The sequence below is a fragment of the Myxocyprinus asiaticus genome, chromosome 20 (genome assembly GCF_019703515.2).
Source record: "Myxocyprinus asiaticus isolate MX2 ecotype Aquarium Trade chromosome 20, UBuf_Myxa_2, whole genome shotgun sequence".
NCBI classification, from domain to species: Eukaryota; Metazoa; Chordata; class Actinopteri; order Cypriniformes; family Catostomidae; genus Myxocyprinus; species Myxocyprinus asiaticus.
In genome coordinates this window covers 5,793,838-5,816,642 of record NC_059363.1, presented here as the reverse complement: position 1 = coordinate 5,816,642, position 22,805 = coordinate 5,793,838, and the positions used below count along the sequence as shown (strand labels likewise).

The 22,805-nt window shown below is 43.3% G+C and overlaps 1 protein-coding gene across 1 annotated transcript in view; it reads left to right on the top strand.

Annotated features, from left to right (window-relative positions):
• Positions 1–22,805, top strand: part of LOC127410852 (mirror-image polydactyly gene 1 protein homolog) — a 116,471-nt gene that overhangs the window by 91,245 nt on the left and 2,421 nt on the right. Inside the window, exon 13 of the mRNA XM_051646062.1 lies at positions 4,687–4,869. Within this exon, the coding sequence (XP_051502022.1) occupies positions 4,687–4,869 (183 nt within the window). The remainder of the gene's footprint in view (positions 1–4,686; positions 4,870–22,805) is intronic.

The following is a 22,805-nucleotide window of genomic DNA, read 5'->3' as shown; positions in this document are numbered from 1 at the left end:
TTTTGGGTAGGTTGTGGGCATTTTTTTAGCTGTTCCTTGGACTAGTTTTAAAGAGGTTTTGGACACTTTAGCTCTTCAGGCTGGTCAGTGAGCAGGTTTAAGAGGGGTTTTGGGCACTTTTTATCTGGTCAGGCTGGTCAGTGAGCTGGTTTTAGAGAAGTTTTGGGCACTTTTTAGTTGGTCAGGCCGGTCAGTGGGATGATTTTAGAGGGGCTGTGGGCACTTTTTGGCTTGTCAGTGAGCTGGTTTTAGAGGGGTTTTGGGCACTTTTTAGTTGGTCTGGCTGGTCAGTGGGCTGGTTTTAGAGAGGTTTGGGGCACTTTTTGGACTGGTCAGTGGGCTTGGCCAAAACCAGCTAAGACCAGCCAACCAGCTTAGGCTGGTTTTAGCTGTGGTTTCTTTTCAGCAGGGAGAGCAGTTTAAAGCAGTATACTAGTTTATAAAAGTTAAAAAAAAAATTGTTCTTTTCTTTCTTTTTTCCAACTTAAGACTCGTTTGTACTATGAAATAAGCATTGTAGTTACTAAATATTTTCTTGGTTATCTCTAAAGCTCACTTGAATTTGTTTTAGATCATTAGACATGAAGTTATGATGCCTTGGAAGGTGGTAATACACAAAATGCTGCCTGTGAAGTCATCAACTGATTTGGCAGTGAGGCAGCAAGGCTTAGCTTTTGGATACAGCCCTGGCAACCTTAGTTTTCATGAACCACTGGTCAAAACTTTAGACTAGCCTTAGTGTTTTTGTGCACCATTGGGTGTGTTCTTGTATTTCTGTGTTGTAGTAAAAGAAACAGAATTATAGAAACATGGCCTTTATCAGTGGCAGTCTGCATGATTGATTGGTGTTAGGAATAGTTGACAGTGGGTGGTAGTCAGTAGTTTGTTAATATTGACCACAGGTTGCTATAGACACCTGTATTTAGAATGTCTGTCTTTCTTTTTGCAGCGGTCTCCATGTACAGTTTTAGTTGTAGATAAGTGCTCTCTATTAAAAGGTTATTGTACATTTGCCATCAGATAGTATTTTGTGGATGTGTTAATGTTTAACTGGCCTGGAGAGTTAGAGGGCAAGTTCGTTGGGATCCCACCCCGTGATCAGGTATCTTATGCGTCTAGTTAATGTTTAACTGCTCAGAGTCACTGTCTGGTGGCCTTTTTGGAAACTAGAGCAACACACACACTAATGTGAGGCCAGATTAAATGAAACCATAGTATGTTAGGTTTGCTGTTGTTTGAATACATTGAATAATTTAAGATTTAATGTTTAAACAGGAGATTGCTTTTATTAGTCACTATTAATAATAATTACTAATACTTACACTACTAATCACTATAGCTAATAATTTTGTTACTATTGCTATTGCTCATACTAAGTGTTAGGTATTTGAACAAACCTCTAGCACTTAGTTTTAAACTTTGATGTGTAACGCATTCTGCACTATTTGTGCTAAACATATTTCAAATCATGTGGATTGAGGAAAAATGTGCTTTTACATTTCTAAATAATCAGAATGATGAGTTTTGCCTTGTGGACAATTAAATTAGCAAAGAAGCAACATAGACTTAAACAGATGATGGGACAAAATATTATAAAGACTACCATTAGTAAACAACCACCTAGCAACCACCCAGAATACCTTACATTTTGGATGTGTTCAGTGTTTATTCAGGTTTATATAACAAGCCCGAAACGCACCGGGGACTATTATTTTGTAATTACAGAGGCTTGGTTCCATTTACAGTACTTTATATTTAAGTTTAAACTGTAGAATCCTCCAGCGTCGGCCACAGAGGAATAAAAAAAAAAAACATTTGCAACTAACTGCATCGATTTTTGCAGATAACCTATAATTCTAAAAAGCAACTATCGGCACCGATTAATCGGTAAAACCGATATATCAGTCAACCTCTAAATTCTATTAATCAAAATGAATAATTGTCATTACACTATCATGGAAAACAATTATCAACTTTTGAATTTGTTTCATAATCGTGCAGCCCAAATCTTGAATGCACAGTTAGTGAGTGCCTACCAAATGCATAAATGTAATTTCAGTAAAATACAAATAGAAGTTTCTCATTTTGTATTAGATGGGTTTGATTGGGTTTCCGTCATGCTGGCTTCTCCTTTCCTCTGATTTTGTGCCATATATCCTTCTCTAATGACTTCTCATAAAACGTTCAGAGAGGGGACCAGGATGGAAGGACGGTTGTTTGTCGGGGGTGGGGGATGAACAGGCTTCGATAAGATAATCCATGGTGTGGCAATGCCTTCCTGCCCTTGTTTGTCACTGTCACTGGACCTTTATACCTAATATGTTTGCATTTAATTAAACAAAACACACAATTTTACATCACTTTATCGACCATCAATATCGCATCATAATTGATTACCTCCTGCTTTAAAAAAAGACAAAAATAAAGGAGAAACCTGACATGGAAGCCACCCTGGAACTAATTAGCTGGATTGAATGAGTAATATGACTTTTTGGCAAAAACACACACACAAACATGCATGTTGGATACGACAAAAGACTAATGGCCAATCAATCAGGATTTCTCGGTCACTACAGACACACGCCCCATGCCCCATGGTGCATGCGAGTCAAAGAGAACTTTGTATTGTTGATTAATCGTGGCATTGTACCCGGTATATTGTTTCCCGAGCTAATATGAATGCCCGCTTAATACCGCTGTGGTTTAGTGTGTCTGTGGTCGCAGGTGAACACGGTCTACCTGTCTTTATCTTGTTTCTGCTTGAATGAAAAAGGGAGCAGGTGTCATCATTATTCTGACCTGCTTTTTGTCCCTGTGCTGTTGGTGGCATATTAAAAGCATATTATTCCTGCACAATTGGTTGACGGCTATCACACGCTTCCCCTACAGAAAGCATATCTTAATACTGTTGTTAATACTAAGATTTAGGGGTTTCATAAAAAAAAACCTAAGTCTTAAAGTTCAGCACATAACTTGCACCATTATGTGATGCAATCAGTGATTAGACTTATGTTTTTTCCACAAGAGATGATAAAACAGGTGGGAAAAGGACAGACCTGAGCCGTATCTAGGGACCAGAATATCATAGAGACATCATAGAATTGTGATGGCAAGTTATGCACTGCCAAGCACAAATTTCCTGAAAGTTATACAATTCTAGTTGATTTATTCTCAACAAACCAGCTATTTTCTCAAGTACTGCAAATTGATTTGTTTTGATCTTGGCTCAGAGTGACAATCAGTTGTGTGTAAATTCATTTAACATTTACTGGATCAAAAGAGCTATTGGCAGTACATGTAGAATTCAACACGTTTCCATGATCTTGGTGTGCTTCTCTTGGCACAGTCTACACTCATGTCAGTTAGATATGTAGATATGCGTCTCTCATCCCTCCCTCCCTTTTTATCTTGACTCTCATTATCTCTCACCTCATTGAAAAACACCTGTCTGAAATACCCCTTGAGTTTGATGCCGTGCCGTTAGAGCGCTAATGTATTCCACTGACATTCCGGGGAATTATTAGCCCAGATATTGTTTCTTGTACTTGTATTTTGTTTGAATATTAGATGTATCTGTTATGATTCTCCACCTCTAGGTAAACTGCAAGCATGCTCTTGCTGAGTCTGGGTCAAGTTTCATGTTTGTGTAATAAATTTCACAATTGGAATTTCAACTCCTGGTTTATGACGCGTGAGACGATACAACCCTCATGCTAAACTGTCAGTTAGCTGTTATATCTGGCTCTTGTAGTAAGAGTTAAGCAAAGTTTATCCTAGTTTTTTTTTAATACAAATATGATAATAACAAATAGGGTTGCAGGATATGTAGTATTTTATTATTGACGGATGCTCAAATTCTGCACAGCTCTGCAGCGCTTTCTGTGCTGAGCTAGTTGTAGTATATAGAGTGCAACAGTCTGATTCCAGAAGTAAAAATTCTACTAATTTTTTTCCATAGGGAAATTAATTCTTCTAAAGACTTCTAAATCTTTAAAGACAGACCTACCATGAGCTCAGAGGTTTGTAATCAATAGTATATATGCTTTTGTTAAAGCCATCATTCCACATTATTTATACTTCTTTTTTTCTTTTTTTATTGCATTCAATAGCGGAATTTGTGGTGAATAACTACACTATCTGTGAATTCTTAAGAGAAAGATCCACCAATCAGAGAATCTTAGCAAACAAAGTGCGCCAAAAGAGCTCTGCAGCGATCACCCACTTCCATGACGCACTGTAAATGATGCAATCGAGTCAGTGTATACTCTCAAACTACTTATATATTTGTATATATCTGGATATTTTGCAATAAACTTAAAATTTAACAACTTTAAACCACTGGTTTTACATGTTTCCATTGTTTTCAGTTTGATTACTTCACAGTGCTTTATGGTATTTCACGTTCAGTCACAGAGAGAACCCCCAAAATTGGTCTTTTTGTCCAATTTTCAAATGCTGTGTTGCTTCAAATCAAAGTTTTTAATGTTGTGATTCACCTCTGAGCTGGTTGGTTTGGTTCATTGTTTAGAACTCTTTTATGAATTACTTTATGAAATCCCTATGGAAAAAAATGAATGGGAAAAATACTTCCGGAACCAAGATGGCTGAAAAGTGGGCGGACAATGTTTTTCTCTAAAACTAGATAACAATTGCTCTTATGTATCAAAGTAATTTTTGTATTTTCAGCGTGATGCATATTCAGGCTGATGAAACCAGTCAGGACAGTCTGGCCTCCTCGAACCAGAACCAGACCCAGATTCAGCCCCTGCTGTTCCGTCTGCAGCAGCTGACATCAGAACATCAAAGCGCTCAGACCCAACTCTGCCTGGCCCAGGAGAGAGAGAGGGAAGCCAATGAAAAAGTTCAGAGGTAAGTACAACCAAGTGCCCTGGTAGTGAAAGAATGTTCATGCTGCTCTTTTCCATATAATGAAAGTGAATGCCCCCTTAGTCCCCACTCATTTTCATAATTTGTAAAACAACATGAGAGTGAGTAAATGATGACAGAATTTTTGGCTGAACTATTCCTTTATACAGTATATGAATTCAGAAATATTTGGCGATATTACTGCTCTTCTAAAAACTAATTCTAAACCTAACTTCCCTGAACCTCGTTTACTGCTCTGTTCTCTACATTTGTGATGGTTGGCTGGGAGGTATTCTCTCTTTCTTTTTCTCATCTCACTCACATGGGGGTTCCCCACATAAAGCAAACACAGGCCGGGCTGCTGATCTATTTACAAGATGAATTAACCAAAGGGGGTGGTGATGCCGAGCTGAGGGGGTGCTCAAAACACAGAGAGAACCCCCAACCACCCCATCACAATGACACAACAGAACTTTTGTGCACTGTTTACACATGCCACTCTGAAGGGTTGCTATTTTCACACAAGATCACACAGCCTCTGCTGGCATACGCGGAACTTCAAACCCCATAATGCACTTTGATTTGAACAGCACTACTGTCTTAAACTCACTGTGAGAGTTATTTTTGTACAGTAATTTTTTAAGCCTTGTTTTCTTTGTTGACACTAAAGGGTGTTTAAGGTCAAGACGGCTCTGATGCAACTTATTTTTTCGCTGAACTAACATAACTTCTGATAATAGGTGGTGAGTTGGGTCTGAGGATTTTGAAGGCGGCGCAGAGCTGCTTTAACTCGGTTGTGTAAAAAACAACTAAATGTAGTGAAATATGACCCAAAAGTTCTTGACAGGTTTCATGGGATTCACCTCTTTAGATATCAGCTGCTGCTTAGTTAATTGAATTGACTAAAGTGACAAGCAGTATGTTGTAAAAAATATAATCACAGCACATAGATTAATAACTGTTAATGCAACATTCCGAGGTCAAAACAAGTTAAGCTCTATCGACAGCATTTGTCATAATGTTGATTACCACAAAAAATAATTTCGACTCGACCTTCTTTTTCTTAAAAAAATAAAGGTTACAGTGAGGCACTAACAATTGGAAGTGAATGAGGACAATTCTTTGGAGGGTTTCAAGGCAGAAATGTGAAGTGTATATTTCTATAAAAACACTTACATTCATCATTATGTAGTATTTGAGTATTGAGTTGTTTCAAATCATCATTTTACTGTCGTTTTAGGGTTTTAGAGTTTACACCGTTATGTCGTCATGGCAATGAAGTTGTAAAATTGGATATAATTTTACGCAGAAAAGGTTAGTAAGCAGTTTTATCACACTAAAATCATGTTAACACATTGTTTACATCTTGTGGCTATACTTTTGAAACAGTGATTATTTTAACTGGGGATGTGCACGAGTAACTGAGTACTCGTTTTGCACCAGCTATTCGAGTATTAACAACACTACGCAAATATCGCAAATACATTTTCATGTCCGCATTTGCCTGTCATGAGCAGCGCTGAATTACACTTTTTTTCCTTCTGAATCCAAGAAAAGCATAGTTTAAGTTATCCTGTTTACATGTCATAAGTGTTATTTTTTTATGTACATTTTAATTTATGAGTAATCGAGTACTCATTCTTCATGTATTAGAATAATCAACTACAAAATTACTCGAAAATGCCCATCTCTAATTTTAACATTTACGGATTGGCCCCATTCATTTCCATTGTAAGTGCCAAATGTACTTTTTGTGGAAATCAACATTATGCCACAAATGCTGTTGCTTTAGCTTAACTTGTATTGAACCCGGAATATTACTTTAATTGGTGTCAAATCATTGTTTAGCAAGACTAAAAGGAACTGAATCTTCATGCGGCAGTCAAAGTGAATGGCAGTGAGCTTATCCAGCATGTCTGTGTGTGTGTGTGTGTGTGTGTCTGTGAGAGACAGTGTCACAGTGGCTTGTTTGTGTACATTATCGCTCTGATTCAGAGGTCTGACCCAGCGACGTCCACAGTGCAAGGTTCAGCCATGTGAGTCACCGCTGTGTACAGCATTAAGTCGAACAGCGATGGGCAATGTCCATTCCACCCTCTGTGCTTTGCTACTAGAAGTGTGTCTGTGTAGTATTACTGGAAGTAAACTATGTTCCCTGTGTACTGAGAATCAGCATGTTATTTATTGCTCTACACTTTGTATTAGTGCCAACTCTTGTCTTAAAGGAATAGTTCACCCGACAATGAAAATTCTGTCAGCATTTACTCATTTTCATTCACGCTTCTGCATATTCAAACTTGCCGCATCACGATCAGTTACAAGGCACACAACAAACAGTGATGTTTGGCATCACTGATGTCAAACCTGGTGCAAGGTGTCTTCACTTTGATGGTGCTTTTGTATTATTTTTGGAGCTTGACAACCAGGCTAACATCTTGGTTACGTACATAACCTCGGTTCCCTGAGAGGAAACATTGCATTTATTAACGCATATGGTGAGTGCCTTCCACACAACCTAGTTGAAACCTCTATACAATAATGCCAATATACTAATATTGGCTCTGGTGTTTGAGCCCCGCCCATTTTGGCAGGTACACAAACACCATTTCCTCAATTTCTGACTGAGAACAAGGAGCACATCGCTTGTACCTCAAGAACTCTGAGTCTTGTAGTGCGGCTAGCGTTCGCAATGTCTCGTTCCCTTCGTCTCAGGGAACCGAGGTTACATACGTAACTGGGATGTTCCCTCATGACTCGGTACACTTGACATTGCGTTTATTAACGCATATGGAGAACAGAATCTCATCATGCCACACTACATGACATAACCTCCCAGAAAGGAAGCATGACGCCGCAGTCTCGTGGGACGGCAACTGACATGAGTATGCCGCAGTGAGTGACCCTCGTGTTGGGCCAGGAGGGGAGCACTCAGGATGAATATATGAGTCATAATCATATAGTATGAATTAACTCCTTCACAAACCCAGTCAGGGAGTTTATTTATAATGTAAATGCTTGTGACTTATGGTAAATTACAACGGCCTAATGCAGGCGGTGGTGTAAAAGATGTGGAGCTCGTTCTAAAAGGGAGGAGCATAAGTATATTTTGCCAATGGATAGCAAGTGCTCTAAACAGAGAGGACTTGTGAAGAGAGATGTTACGTCTAGGTTGTAAAACCTTACGAATGTGTTTTGAGAGGACCATCCTGCTGCAAATCCTATATCTTGTAAGGACACACCATTCTTCCATGCCCATGAGGAGGCCATTCCTCAAGTTGAGTGTGCTTTAACACCAATTGGGCAAGTCTCACCGTGCAACTCATAAGCCAATGCAATTGCATCAACAATCCAGTGAGAAATCTTTGCTTGGAGACGTACATTCATTTGTGCATCCTCCGTAGCATACAAAGAGCTGATCAGACAGTCTGAACTGGCGTGTACACTTAACGTTTGCGTGTAGTGCCCACACATAATTGTTACTATTCATTGTAATGTAATACAATTAGTAAATGGCGAACCAAATTTTTAATGCAGCAGATCACGCTTTTAATAGGGAGGCACTGATAAGGAATTTCTGGGTCAATGCCGATTACCGATAATTTTACTGCATTTTAACTCTTTCAACTGCAGCGGCTAGCTTATTTATTAAAAACCACTCACTTGACACAAATAGGTGTCATTTAAAAATTTATAATATATACTTTACAATGCATATACTGTAAAAGATCTGACCAACTCTTAACTACTAAATTGCTTAAGAAATATGACTATACTGGGGGGCGAGTATTGATGCTGACTACCACCCCTGGAGTCGCGAGTTCGAATCCAGGGCGTGCTGAGTGACTCCAGCCAGGTCTCCTTAGCAACCAAATTGGCCCAGTTGCTAGGAAGGGTAGAGTCACATGGGGTAACCTCCTCGTGGTCATGATTAGGGGTTCTCGCTGTCAGTGGGGCACGTGGTAAGTTGTGCGTGGATCGCAGAGAGTAGCATGAGCCTCCCATGCTGTGAGTCTCCATGGTGTCATGCACAGGGAGCCACATAATAAGATGCACGGATTGACTGTCTCAGAAGCAGAGGCAACTGAGACTTGTCCTCCGCCACCTGGATTGAGGTGAATAACTTCGCCACCACAAGGACCTACTAAGTAGTGGGAATTGGGCATTCCAAATTGGGACCGTTTTACTGAGGCCAGAGCTAGCAGCAGTGCGGGCTTAACAGAGAGCATGTGCAAATCAATAGAGTCCAAAGGCTCGAAGGGGGGCCCTGCGAAAGCTTTTAGGACTAATGTTATGTCCCAAGTCGGGGTTGTAGCTGGCCAAGGTGGGTTTAATCGTCGTGCTCCTTTAAGGAACTTTATGATTAAATCATGCTTGCCTATAGAGGCGCCGGCTTCATGTGCGTGATACTCAGATATAGTTGCCACATACACTTTGAGTGCTGACGGAGTGAGTCCTGCATCTAATCGCTCTTGAAGAAATATGAGAATTTCATGTATGGGGCAGTTTACTGGGTCTTTGCCATGTGAGAGACACCAATCAGTGAACACCTTCTATTTTAGCGCGTAGAAGCATCATGTGGATGGCGCTCTGGCCTGTAAAATGGTGTTCATGACTGAATGTGTCAGTTCTGGCGAATTTAGCGTGCTCCGTTCAGGGGCTCTTCGCCCAGTTCACATTGAGGACCAAGCTGTTTAGATGCTGAAGCAGTAGGTCTCTGTGCTGGCATAACAGAGCCTCTGATTGCGCCAGTAACAGCCAATCGTTGAGGTAGTTCCGCTCAGTCTCAGAGGGGCAAGAACTGCATTGATGCACTTTGAGAATGTGAGAGAAGCCAGAGTCAGTCCGAAGGGTAGGACTTTGAATTGATACACTGTTCCCTCGAACGCGAATCTCAAAAACATCCTGTGATGTTGTACAATTTGGATATGGAAGTACGCGTCCTTCAGATCTATCGATGCAAACCAATTGTGTGGGCATACATGCAGTAAGATCTGTTTCTGAGTAATCATTTTGAACAGGCTCTTTGTGAGTGGGTGATTTAAATGTCTCAGATCCAGGATCGGCCGAAGCCCACCGTCTTTATTTGGGAAAAGAAAATAACGGCTGTAAAACCCTTTTTGGGCTTGACAATTTGACAATCTCTATCGCGCTTTTCACGAGGAGATTGTGTATTTCTGCTCGTAACACTGGCGCGTCTTCGGACGAAACCGTGGAAAACAGAATGCCATTGAAATGGGGTGGCCAGCATGCAAACTGGATCGTATAACCATGTTTGATCGTTTTTTTGCACCCATTCTGAAATACCTGTTAGGGCTCGTCACGCGTCTGCGTAACGGGACAGAGAGCAGTTTGGTTGTTTACCATATGATATAATGCGTTGCTCACCATAGGGAAGCAGTTGTGCATAATGTGTGTGCTTTGAAGAGGAAAAGGGCTCTTTATTGAGAATGTGTGAGCATCTCGTGCGTTTGCAATGGTTGCTGTATTCTTTTTTGCACTTATTGCATTTTTTATTGCATTTATTTGAGTGCAAGACACAGAAACAATGTTTTGAACAATATTGTGAACAACAATATTCCTTTACCGACAAACAGTACTGGGGAGATGGGGAACAGTGTTTTGTGTCTCCATTCGAGCCTTTTTTGGAGCAGACCCGGAGGGAACCATGGGCTCTGCTTTCCGCTTCAAAGGCTTGTGCCCGTCAGGAGCGCTTTTGCTGCGCATGCTGATATTCAGGTGCCGATGAGGCAGCAGGTATGCGGCTTTTAGTCGGGTGCTGGCTTGAAACGGAGTGATGGTGAACCAGCTGTGATGTACTCCGTTTGGGCATAAAGTGTCTCATAGCCTGTGACTGCTTCCCGATGGCCTGCGCAGTGACTTTTGTGGCATGCAGCGTTAAGTCAGTAGCAGTGCGGAGCTCTTTGAATGTCTCTGAATTGAAGCCGTGCTCGTCCATTTGCTTGAGGAGCTTGGCTTGAAATACCTGGAGCACCACCATTGCGTGGAGTGCTGATCCAGCTTGTCCTGCCGCTGAGTACGCTTTTCCCGCCAGTGTGGATGTTTGTCATCACCCTTTGGAAGGATGTATGGGGCGTGATTTCCAGTTACTCCCTGGGCAGGGGTGTGCCGCTACCGCCTCCTCCACAGGGTGTAGTTGGGCATAACCATTTTCTTCCCCGTGATCCACATTAGAGAGTATGGCATCACTGTGCGAGCGCACCGAGAAGGGTGCGCTCTAGGACTTAGACAGTTCATTATGAACTTGGAATGAATGGGGCAGATTTGCGTGACACCGCCATTTGATGGCGTCCGGACTGCAGGAACCAATCATCGAGGCGAGAATGTGCAAGTCCTTTCGGGGAGACCACTCAAGGTGAAGCTATTCGACTGCTCTTGTAAGGATGCGGAGTGGCACCCTGTCAGTGGTGCGTGCATGTTCTTTGCCCTCGCTGGGGGGAGTGGCGGCAGCAACATTCACTGACCACTCGCCTGATGCAGTGAGAGACATTAATCCCCAGCGTCAGAACCGCTGAACGAGATGAGGCCAGAGCTCATCTGGCACACAGAGTATTGGAAAACATGCGCTTCATAGAGATTGAGCGGCTCGCGGGGCATGTGCCATTACGAGGACCACCTCAAAGTCATCCTGCCCGACCTCGCAGCCCCGCCGTGCCTCCTCGGGTGAAGCCTCGGGTATCACAGAAGAGGCAGGTGGGAGGGCGTGTGAGGCTAAATCGTCCTTCAGAACAAGGGTGATTCACGAGTGAAGCATCTTGAGACTCATGCCCTCAAAGTGAGGACAGTCTGTCTCCATGAAAGCTGTCTCTACGTGGGTATGGCCCAGACAGTAAACACAGCTTGCATACTGATCTGATGGTGGGATGTGCCTCTCGCACAAGGAACACTTAAGGAATGACATCTTTAAAAAGACGTGAACACGTAAGTGACTCTTTTAGATGCAGATATGAAACTCTTAAGGCTAGGGTATGCTTGCCGTTCTGTCTCACGCATGGTCAAGCTCAGCCTTACAATGTATACTCTTTTGAACGCGAGCCCATACAGACATGTTTGATGCATCCATGATACCACTGCTTTGAGATATGCGGCCTTCAATTGGAAATATCGTAATTAAGACCCAAGCGAAGTCGGAGTTACCAGTAGGAAACTCGAAATAAGATGATACCCGAGTTGCTGAGTGTGGCAGCGGGGGCGTGGTCGAGCGCCCGTCCAGAGAGAGAGAGCGGAAAGGGCGCTTACACATTACATTACACAGGGTGCAGATATGGCATCTGGGCCGGTCTGCTGGGGTTGCGGGGATCTGGGGCACTTCTGGGATCAATGCCCGGTGATCCTCGACACCCCGCAGGCTGCCCCCGAAGGAGCCGAAGCATACCGGATACCGGTAAGAATCAAGGGGGGTACTCACAAAGCATTGGTGGACACAGGTTGTAATGAAATCATGGTTCACCAATGCTTGGTTCAACGTGGGGCACTGGGCACAACCAAAAGGGTGAGGGTGAAGTGTGTGCATGGGGATATTCACAGTTACCCTGTGGTGACCCTTGTGATTACATTTTGGGGTTAGTTCCCGCTGATTCTGGGGACTAATTGGCCTGAATTCAGAAATGTATTGAAGGGAATTTGTGCGGATGGGTCCCTCATAAAAGCGCTGAGATGTGAGCAGGGGAGGCGGAGCCAGGGCCATCTTCATCAGCTCCACTTCAAGATGAAGCCCCTCCCATCCTCAGGGGATTCCCCGAAGGGGATTTCCCTTTGGAGCTGTCATGAGATGAAACCCTCAAGCACGCCTTTGATCAAGTGAGAGTGATTGATGGTCAACAACTCCAGCCGAGTGTCGCACTTTCATATCCCTATTTCGCAATTATAAACGAGCGGTTGTATAGAGTGACGCAGGACGCTCAAACAAAGAAAGATACAACCCAGCTCTTGATACCGCGAAGCTGCCGGGAAATGGTGTTCCAGGCGGCTCATTATAATCTCATGGCGGGTCATCTAGGGGAAAGGAAAACACTAAACTGTCTAATAGCCCGTTTTTATTGGCCGGGCATTGGCGGCGATGTCCGCAGGTGGTGTGCGGCTTGTCGTGAATGTCAGCTGGTGAATCCGCCGGCCACCCCAAAAGCGTCATTGTGCCCCCTTCCGTTGATCAAGGTCCCCTTCGAGAGAATTGGCGTGGACATTGTCGGACCATTAGAATGGTCAGCACACGGACATCGCTTTGTATTGGTCCTAATGGACTATGCAACGCGATATCCGGAAGCAGTGCCTCTGCGCAACATCTCAGCACGTAGTGTTGTGGAGGCACTCTTCAAAATAATCTCCCGGGTGGGGATTCCGAAAGAAATTCTCACTGATCAGGGCACAACCTTTATGTCACGGACACTACGTGAGCTTTACAAATTATTGGGCATTAAATCAATCCGCACCAGCATTTACCATCCACAAACAGATGGCCTGGTGGAGCGATTTAATAAAACCCTTAAAAATATGATTTGTAAGTTCGTGCATGAGGATGCTAGAAATTGGGACAAATGGCTTGATCCCCTGTAATTTGCAGGGGTCCCGCAAGCCTCCGCGGGTTTTAACCCATTCGAGCTGCTGTATGGGCAATGGCCACGCGGCGTGCTGGATGTCATACGCGAAGCTTGGGAGGAGGGACCTTCAACCAGTAAAAACAAAATTTAAAACATTCTTGATCTTAGAGCAAAACTCCACACCTTGGGGCAACTAACACAGGAGAATTTGCTCCAAGCTCAAGAACGACAGAGCCGACTGTATGACAGGGGAACTCGGCTGCGGGAATTTGTACCGGGAGATAAGGTACTCGTATTACTCCCCACATCGAGCTCCAAATGACTCGCCAAGTGGCAAGGACCCTTTGAGGTCACATGACGAGTGGGGGATCTCGATTATGAGGTTAAGCGAACAGATGGAGGGGGCGCATGTCAAATATATCATCTCAACCTCCTGAAATTGAGGGAGGTCGGTCCCTGTGACGTTGGCTATGGTAGTTCCGGAGAGGGCGGAGCTCGGGCCGGAGGTGAATACAAAACCTAATCATAACACCCCGGTCACTTGCGGAGACCACCTCTCACCATATCAGCTCGCAGGGGTTGCCAAGTTGCAACAAGAATTTGCAGATGTGTTCTCCCCTCTACCAGGTCGTACAAATCTCATCCAACACCACATCGAGACCGAACCGGGAGTGGTGGTATGTAGCCAACCCTATCGCTTGCCCGAACACAAAAAGAAAATAGTTTGGGAAGAATTGGATGTGATGCTTGATATGGGGGTAATAGAGGAATCCCACAGTGATTGGTCCAGCCCGGTTGTTCTAGTTCCCAAGAGCGATGGGTCTGTACGGTTCTGTGTGGGTTATAGAAAAGTCAATCCGGTGTCTAAATTTGATGCATACCCAATGCCCCGCATTGATGAGTTGCTCGATCAGTTAGGTACTGCTCGATTTTATTCAACATTGGATTTGACAAAGGGTTATTGGCAAATCCCCGTGACACCAATTTCCCGCGAAAAAACAGCCTTCTCCACGCCGTTTGGATTGCACCAATTTGTGACGCTTCTGTTTGGTTTGTTTGGGGCCCCGGCTACGTTTCAGCGTCTCATGGACCGAATCCCCAGACCGCATTTGGCTTACGCCGCTGCCTATCTATACGACATTATCATTTATAGTAATGATTGGCTGCGGCACATGCAGCACATGAGGTCGGTCCTGAGATCGCTGCGGTGGGCGGGGCTCACAGCAAACCCCAAGAAGTGCGCTATTGGGCGGGTGGAGGTACGGTATCTGGGGTTCCACTTGGGTCATGGGCAGGTGCGTCCCCAAATTGACAAGACTGCGGCAATTGCGACCTGCCCGAGACCCAGGACCAAAAAGGGGGTGAGACAGTTCCTGGGGCTGGCTGGCTATTACAGGAGGTTTGTGCCTAATTATTCGGACGTCACCAGCCCGCTGACTGATCTCAATAAAAAGGGAGCTCCCAACCCGGTCCAGTGGACAGAGCAGTGCCAACAGGCGTTCACACAGATTAAAGACGCACTTTGCGGGGGGCCGCTTTTGCATGCACCTAATTTATCTCTCCCTTTCCTATTACAGACGGATGCTTCAGACAGAGGGCTGGGGGCCGTACTTTCGCAGGTGGTGGAGGGGGAGGAGCGCCCGGTGCTGTACATTAGCCGTAAGCTCTCTTTGAGGGAAATGAAGTACAGCACCGTGGAAAAGGAGTGTCTAGCCATCAAGTGGGCGGTCCTCACCCTCCAGTACTACCTGCTGGGGCGGGCCTTCACCCTCTGCTCGGACCACGGCCCACTCCAATGGCTCCACCGCATAAAGGATACCAACGCGCGGATCACCCGGTGGTATCTGGCTCTCCAGCCCTTTAAATTCAAGGTGGTCCACAGACCGGGGGCGCAGAAGGCTGTCACCAACTTCTTTTCCAGAAATGGGAGGGGAGTGGTAGACAGGCCGGATGGCTCCCTGGCCTGAGTCGGGCGGTGGGAATATGTGGCAGCGGGGGCGTGGTCGAGCGCCCGTCCGGAGAGAGAGAGCGGTAATGTCACCACCAAAAGAGCGAGAGAGTCTGACACAAGAGAGCCTACAGTGATCGTGGAGGCTGATTTGAAGCTAATGTGTTTACCTGTGTGAAGCTAATGAGTTGAGTGACTACGTGCCTCTTAGACTGAGTTTGTGAAGCTGTAAAGCATTGCAGTGGCCAATTAAAAGCCTTACCTGAGTCTGGAAAAACCCGCTTTCCTGTGTCCTCCTTCCCTTCTGCTTATGGAGTCATTACACTGAGATGTTGGAATGTTGGAGTTGGAAGGGGCGAGTGAACATTAAAAGATGACGGAAAGCAGTGATTTTGCTCAATTATTTCAAATCCAATATTTTATTTAAAGAAAGAAATTACACATTTTATTTTCAACTAATGTAAAGCTAATTACGACTGTTCGCCGTTTGTTTTATGCAAATTAATTAATTTGAAATACTGTGCATTAATAAATTAAATAGGTTGAGTAAAAGACATGCATTTGAATTTTACATATGTTTAAATTTTAAATTTTGTTCATTTTTTATAGACATCATGATGGCGCCGCGGATGGCCGCCTTGGTGTGGAGCGCTCCTATTCTTTTGTTGTTTTTGTTTGTTTGTCCTGTGTTTAGTAATCTTTTTCCAATCAGTTTTACCTGGGACGAACTGCTGAACATTCAGCAGCATATACCAGACAATCTTTTCCCGGTTTTTGAATATTCAGACGCTTTGCTGGACATTTTAGTTGGAGGCACAGCTCTGCTGTTCAAGAGACGCAGGCGAGGGAGACGAGCAGGCGCGCTAGTCAAGCTCCGTCGGCGCGGCTTTCGAACAGCGCTGCCAAGCATTCATCTAGAGAATCTCCGCTCTCTTCCTAATGAAACGGACGAACTACATCTCCTCACCCATACAAAAAAGGACCTGCCTTGTGCTTCACAGAAACCTGGCTGATTGAACTATTCTGGACAGCGCGTTACATCTGCTGGGCTTTCAGCTGTACAGAGCGGATCGCATCGCGGATTTAATGGGGAAAATGAGAGGCAGTGGAACATGCTTTTACATCAGTGAAAGTTGGTGTACAGATGTGACAATGTTAAAGAAGATGTGCTGTCCTAATTTGGAAGCGCTCTTTATTAACTCTAAGCCTTTCTACTCGCCGCAGGAGTATTCTTCGTTTATTCTGGTGAGTGTTTCTATCGTGCCAAATGCGTGTGTGAACGCAGTGCTGCAACAGCTGGCTGATCAAATCACAGACACGGAACAACAATACCCGGACTCAGTTATTATTATTCTTGGGGATTTTAACAAAGCAAACCTCACACGTGAAGTGCCCAAATACAAACAGCACATTACATTCCCCACCAGAGACAGAAATATGCTGGATCACTGCTACACAACGATTAAGGATGCATATTGCTCTGTCCCTAGAGCAGCTTTGGGACTCTCTGATCACTGTCTGGTTCATCTTCTTCCAAACTACAGACAGAAACTAAAATTTTCTAAGCCTGTAGTTAGGACTGTAAAGAGATGGACCTATGAAGCAGAGCTGGAACTACAAGCCTGCTTTGACTGCACTGATTGGAGTGTTTTTGAGGCTGCAGACACCAATCTAGATGAGCTCACAGATACTGTTACATCATATATCAGTTTCTGTGAGGATATGTGCATCCCTACTAGGACTTATTTAACGTTTAACAATGACAAACCATGGTTTACAGCAGAACTCGGGCAGCTTCGTCAGGCCAAAGAGGATGCTTACAGAGGTGGGGATAAAGTCTTGTACAATCAGGCCAGGAACACACTGAATAAGGAAATCAGAGTGGCTAAAAGAAGATACTCTGAGAAGCTGAAAAGCAAGTTTTCAGCTAACGACCCTGCATCAGTATGGAGTGGCATGAAACAACTTATGAATTACAGGACTCCTGCCCCCAATCCTGTGGTGGACCAACAACTGGCTGACGACTTGAATGTGTTCTACTGTAGATTTGAAAGGCCCAATCTCACACCCCACACCCACTCTGACCTTCACTTCACACAAACAAAAACACCTCCTGCAACCCCCCTCCTCCCCCCTTTTTGTTCCGAAAACAAAAGATAAGGAAAGCACAGGTCCCAGACTGCGTTTCACCCGCGTGTCTTAGATCCTGTGCTAACCAGCTGGCCCCCATCTTCACAATGATTTTCAATAGATCACTCAGGCAGTGCGAAGTCCCATGCTGCTTCAAATGCCCAATCATCATTCCTGTCCCAAAGAAACCAAAAATCACAGGACTTAATGACTACAGACCTGTCGCCCTGACGTTTGTGGTCATGAAATCATTTGAGAGACTGGTGTTGGCCCACCTGAAGGACATCACTGGACCCTTTCTAGATCCCCTTCAATTTGCTTATCGAGCAAACAGGTCTGTGGAGGATGCAGTCAACATTGGATTGCATCATATCCTGCAACATCTGGAGAGACCAGGGACATATGCAAGGATCCTTTTTGTGGACTTCAGTTCGGATTTCAATACAATCATCCCAGCTAAACTCCATACTATACTACATCAACTCTCTGTTCCCACGTCCATCTGTCAGTGGATTACCAGCTTTCTGGCGGACAGGCAGCAGATTGTGAGAGATAGGAAATTCACTTCCAGCACCTGTATAATCAGCACTGGTGCTCCCCAGGGATGTGTGCTCTCCCCACTACTCTTATCCCTCTACACCAATGACTGCATCGCCAAGGACCCCTCTGTCAAGCTCCTGAAGTTTGCAGACGACACCACTGTCATTGGCCTCCAAGATGACAATGAGTCTGCATACAGAAGGGAGGTTAAACAGCTGGCTGTCTGGTGCAGTCAAAAAAACCCGGAGCTGAACACGCTCAAAACAGTGGAGATGATTGTGGACTCTAGGAGGAACACCCCAACACTGACCATTCTAAACAGCCCTGTGGCAGCAGTGGTGTCATTCAGGTTCCTGGGCACTACCATCTCACAGGACCTGAAGTGGGAGACCCACATTGACTCCATTGTGAAAAAGGCCCAGCAGAGGTTGTACTTCCTTTGCCACAGGCACTGCTGATACAGTTCTACTCAGCAGTCATTGAGTCTGTCCTCTGCACTTCAATAACTGCCTGGTTTGGTTCAGCTATGAAATCAGATATCAGAAAACTACAAAGGAATGTTTGGACTGCTTAGAGGATTATTGGTTGCCCCCTGCCCTCCCTTCGAGAACTATACACATCCAGAGTGAAGAAAAAGGCTGGAAAAATCACTCTGGACCCCACTCACCCTGCCCACTACCTTTTTAAACTGTTGCCTTCTGGCCGATGCTTCAGAGCTCTGAGCACCAGAACCGTCAGGCACAGGAACAGTTTTTTTCCCTCTGGCTATCCTTCTCATGAACAGTTAAAACTGCCCCATAGAGCAATAATTGTGTAATTCACAGTCTAGTCTTTTTATATTTATCCAACACATCCAACCTCTTCTGCCATTATATTCCCTTGCACTGTATATAACAGATTTGTATTTAGATTTGCACTACGTGTGTGTATGTACTGTGTGTGTGTGTGTGTGTGTGTGTGTGTGTGTGTGTATATAATATTACACACACACATACATATATAGACATATATATATACACACACACACACACACACACATATATATATATATATGTGTATATATATGTGTGTGTGTGTGTGTGTATATATATGTATGTGTGTGTGTATATATATATACATTTTTACCCCCTTTTTTAGTTTTAGGGTAGAGGTGACCCTTAGAGCAAAGGGACACATCTGGACTGATCACACCTGACAGCTAGCTGACATTCAGATGGATGCCCCTGCTTACTGGGATCCAGGCTGCTGTGGGAAGCCGCTCTGACGTGGGCCTCGTCGCACAGTGGTGAGAAGAATGCAGGGGTGATGCGATCGGCCTCCATGCTCCCACAGCAGAGCAAACTGGAGTGGAGGAAGCCCAGCGCAGGGCCAGAATGTGGCACCTGCATGCCGTCCCTCCCTGCAGCCCCATTGACAGAGGAGCCAAGCTGAATGTCTAATGACCCACTGAATCAAACTTGGCATAAGAAGTGCACAAAGGTCTTTTTCATTTGCCTAACAGCCCACAAATGGGCTGTGGCTGTTGGGTCCCATCATGCCATAGTCTTGCAGACTCCCATGCAGGGCGGCTTCTGTCTGGGACAGCTAGAGCTGACCATCCACACCACCCTGTTTTTATACTGTTCTGATTCATCTGCACAGCTAAAAATAACTTCCAGTGTTGCTGTCAGGGAAATCGTAAGATATTGTTCGACTTGGCTCGTACGAAGAGGTACGACTTTTATTCACATAAAGATCAACAAATCAACAAACAGAATTTTAAACAGATACAATACAGGCATCAAATTTTAGATAGCCTTCTACAGAACACTTTTTTTAAGAAAGGATATGTTTAAACGAATTTGGTTTAGGGATGTCCACGAGTAATAGATTAATTGCTTGTGGTGGACAACAATGAAACTGCTTCTCTCACCTAAATAATTCAGTTAAAAATCAATGTTGAAATAATGCAAAGCATTCCACTGTGGATGCATGAAGTTAAAGTAATAGTTCACTCCAAATATTTGGTTTTAATTATTTAGGACAACCTGTATACCTACTTATTCATGCGATTAACTAATCAGCCAATCGTGTGGTAGCAGTGAAATGCATAAAATCATGCAGATACAGGTCTGCAGCTTCAGTTAATGTTCACATCAACCATTAGAATGGGGAAGAAATGTGATCTCGGTGATTTCGACCGTGGCATGATTGTTGGTGCCAGACAGGCTGGTTTGAGTATTTCTGTAACTGCTGATCTCCTGGGATTTTCACGCACAACAGTCTCTAGAATTTACTCCGAATGGTGCCAAAAACAAAAAACATCCATTAAGCTGCAGTTCTGTGGATGTAAATGCCTTGTTGATGAGCGAGGTCAGTGGAGAATTGCCAGACTGGTTCGAGCTGACAGAAAGGTTACGGTAACTCAGATAACCCCTCTGTACAATTTTAGTGAGCAGAATAGCATCTGCAAGGGAAAGGGAAAGGATTACACTATATGGAAGGTTTAGGTTTTGATTAGGAGTTAAACTTGGGAAACATCATATTAACATTGTTCGTTGGTGCATTCTTTTTTTCTATGGGAGTAAAAGTCACACATTTTTTTATTAGCCAACTCGTACAATTTCTTACGATTTCACCGTCTCGTATGACTTAAACAATGATGGGTTGTTGTTTGACATGTAAATGTGGGTAGTCATGTGTAAATGTTAATGAAGATTTCAAAATGACACATTTTGCAGTCCAGTTTCTATAAAAGTTTTTTTTTTTTTTTTGGACTGAATGAAGTTTTGAGTTATGAAAGCTACAGTATGTTTTCACAGTACTGTGAATCAAAGAAAATTTGATTCCTCACAATATAATTCCTTTAAGGGTTCTTGCCAGGCATTGTCATGGCATTATTCTAGATTATGTGTACACAAAATGCAATGGAAAGGATCATATTTTTGCACTGAAACATGGATATTTTTCCATGCAATATATAAAATGTGCTGTTGTTTAGAATTTATGCATGGCCGCTGTTTACTGGGAGCTCGAATTGTTGGCTTTGCGACTCTGTGAATTCTTAATCAGGATTTATGCTTATGCCGGCTCTTCCCTCGCGTGTATGTTTGGGTTTACGGCCACTCTCTGCAAACAGTGTTCACCAAATCCAACCCCAGCCCGCCGGCACACCTTGGAGATCCTGCCACGGAATTGCAGATCTGTTAATTGTGCAAACATGACAGGGAGGCTAATGAATATATTTAAAACGCTAAAAATTTGCACACAAGGGGGAAAGGTGTTTCCATGCCTGTTTATTCACAGCGAGAGAGACAGTTTTGTGGTGTCTGTCTGCATGTTTGTGTGTTTTGGGGGAAGTGGATTGTGGTGCTTGTGTGAAATGAATGATGTTTGCTCATATGTATATATGTCTACGTGCATGGCCTGTTCATTTAGCCACACTGACCTTTTATAAATATTAGTCTGGTGTTTTGAACGCCCCCCATTGTTGTCCCTGTACCCCTTCTCACACTCGTTTCAATCCAATGTGACGCATCTCAGTTGCAGAGGGACTCTGAGATGCATATGGTCTTGCGGCTGCTCTCCAATCTCCCTGTACGGGAAAACAGGTGGAGACTACAGAGGGAGCAAGGCTGGGGTCAGACCACTCCCATATGCTCACTTAATAAGACAGAGAAACCTCAGTGGACAATACCAGCACTGGCAATGCTAAGCACGTCTTATAGGCGTTGCTATAAAAACTCAGAAAGAGCCTGGCTGTTTTTAGCATTCGCTTTGTTGTTGTGAGGCCAGTAGAATCAGTACTACAATTTTATCGTCAATACCGACTGTTTTTATCAGCGAAAGTTTTGATTTTACATTGGAACAAACCTGAGCTATCTTTATATATCTTTAAATGATGTTTATTTAATTACAACTTACAGTTGAGATTTTCAGATTGGCGACAACTAATGGGTAAATGAATGATAAGTGAATGAATTTGTTAAGTATTACTGTGCCCTAAAATATATAATTATCTAGATATTGCTCTTTTTGAGCGCTTATGAAAAGTAAAACTTGCTCGCAAACTAGCGTGATAACATTACACGTGCCATTGAGGGTTGTATTGGAGGTATAGTCACTGAAGTATAATCACTTTAGGATAATCAACTGAAGTATAATTACTTACATCTATTAATTCCAAGCATTGTTATGTGTCAAAGCACTCTCTATAAAGTGAGTTTTAACAGTCAGGTCATCATAAATGACTAGATACAATTATGGAAAAGCCATGGAAATTAATTAGTTAAAAAGTGTTGGAATACTTGCAACCCTGCATTGTATTAATCCTGTTCAGTTATACTTCAGTATACTTCATGTGCTCCAATTAATACTTTAAATTTGTTTATTATTGTATTATTTCATCCATAATTTCATTTTCTAGACCTGCTTATCTTGTGTAGGGTCGCAGTGGTATATTTTCATGTATTTTGAGGTCATTGCTGAAATTCACGTAATTTAACTGGAAAATTCATGGAAATCAGTCAAAGTGTGGGGAAACCCTGCATTTTATTAATTATATTCAGTTATACTTTAATATACTCCATGTGCTCTAATTAAAACTGATTTTAGATTGGTTTGTTATAGAAATTAATAGGTATATGTTCATGTATTTTGAAATCAATGCTGAAATTCACACAATTTTAAGTAATTTCAGATGCAAAGTTTATTTTATGGAATGGCCATGGAAATGTATTAGTCAAAAAGTGGGGAAACCCTGCATTTGATAAATCATATTCGCAATT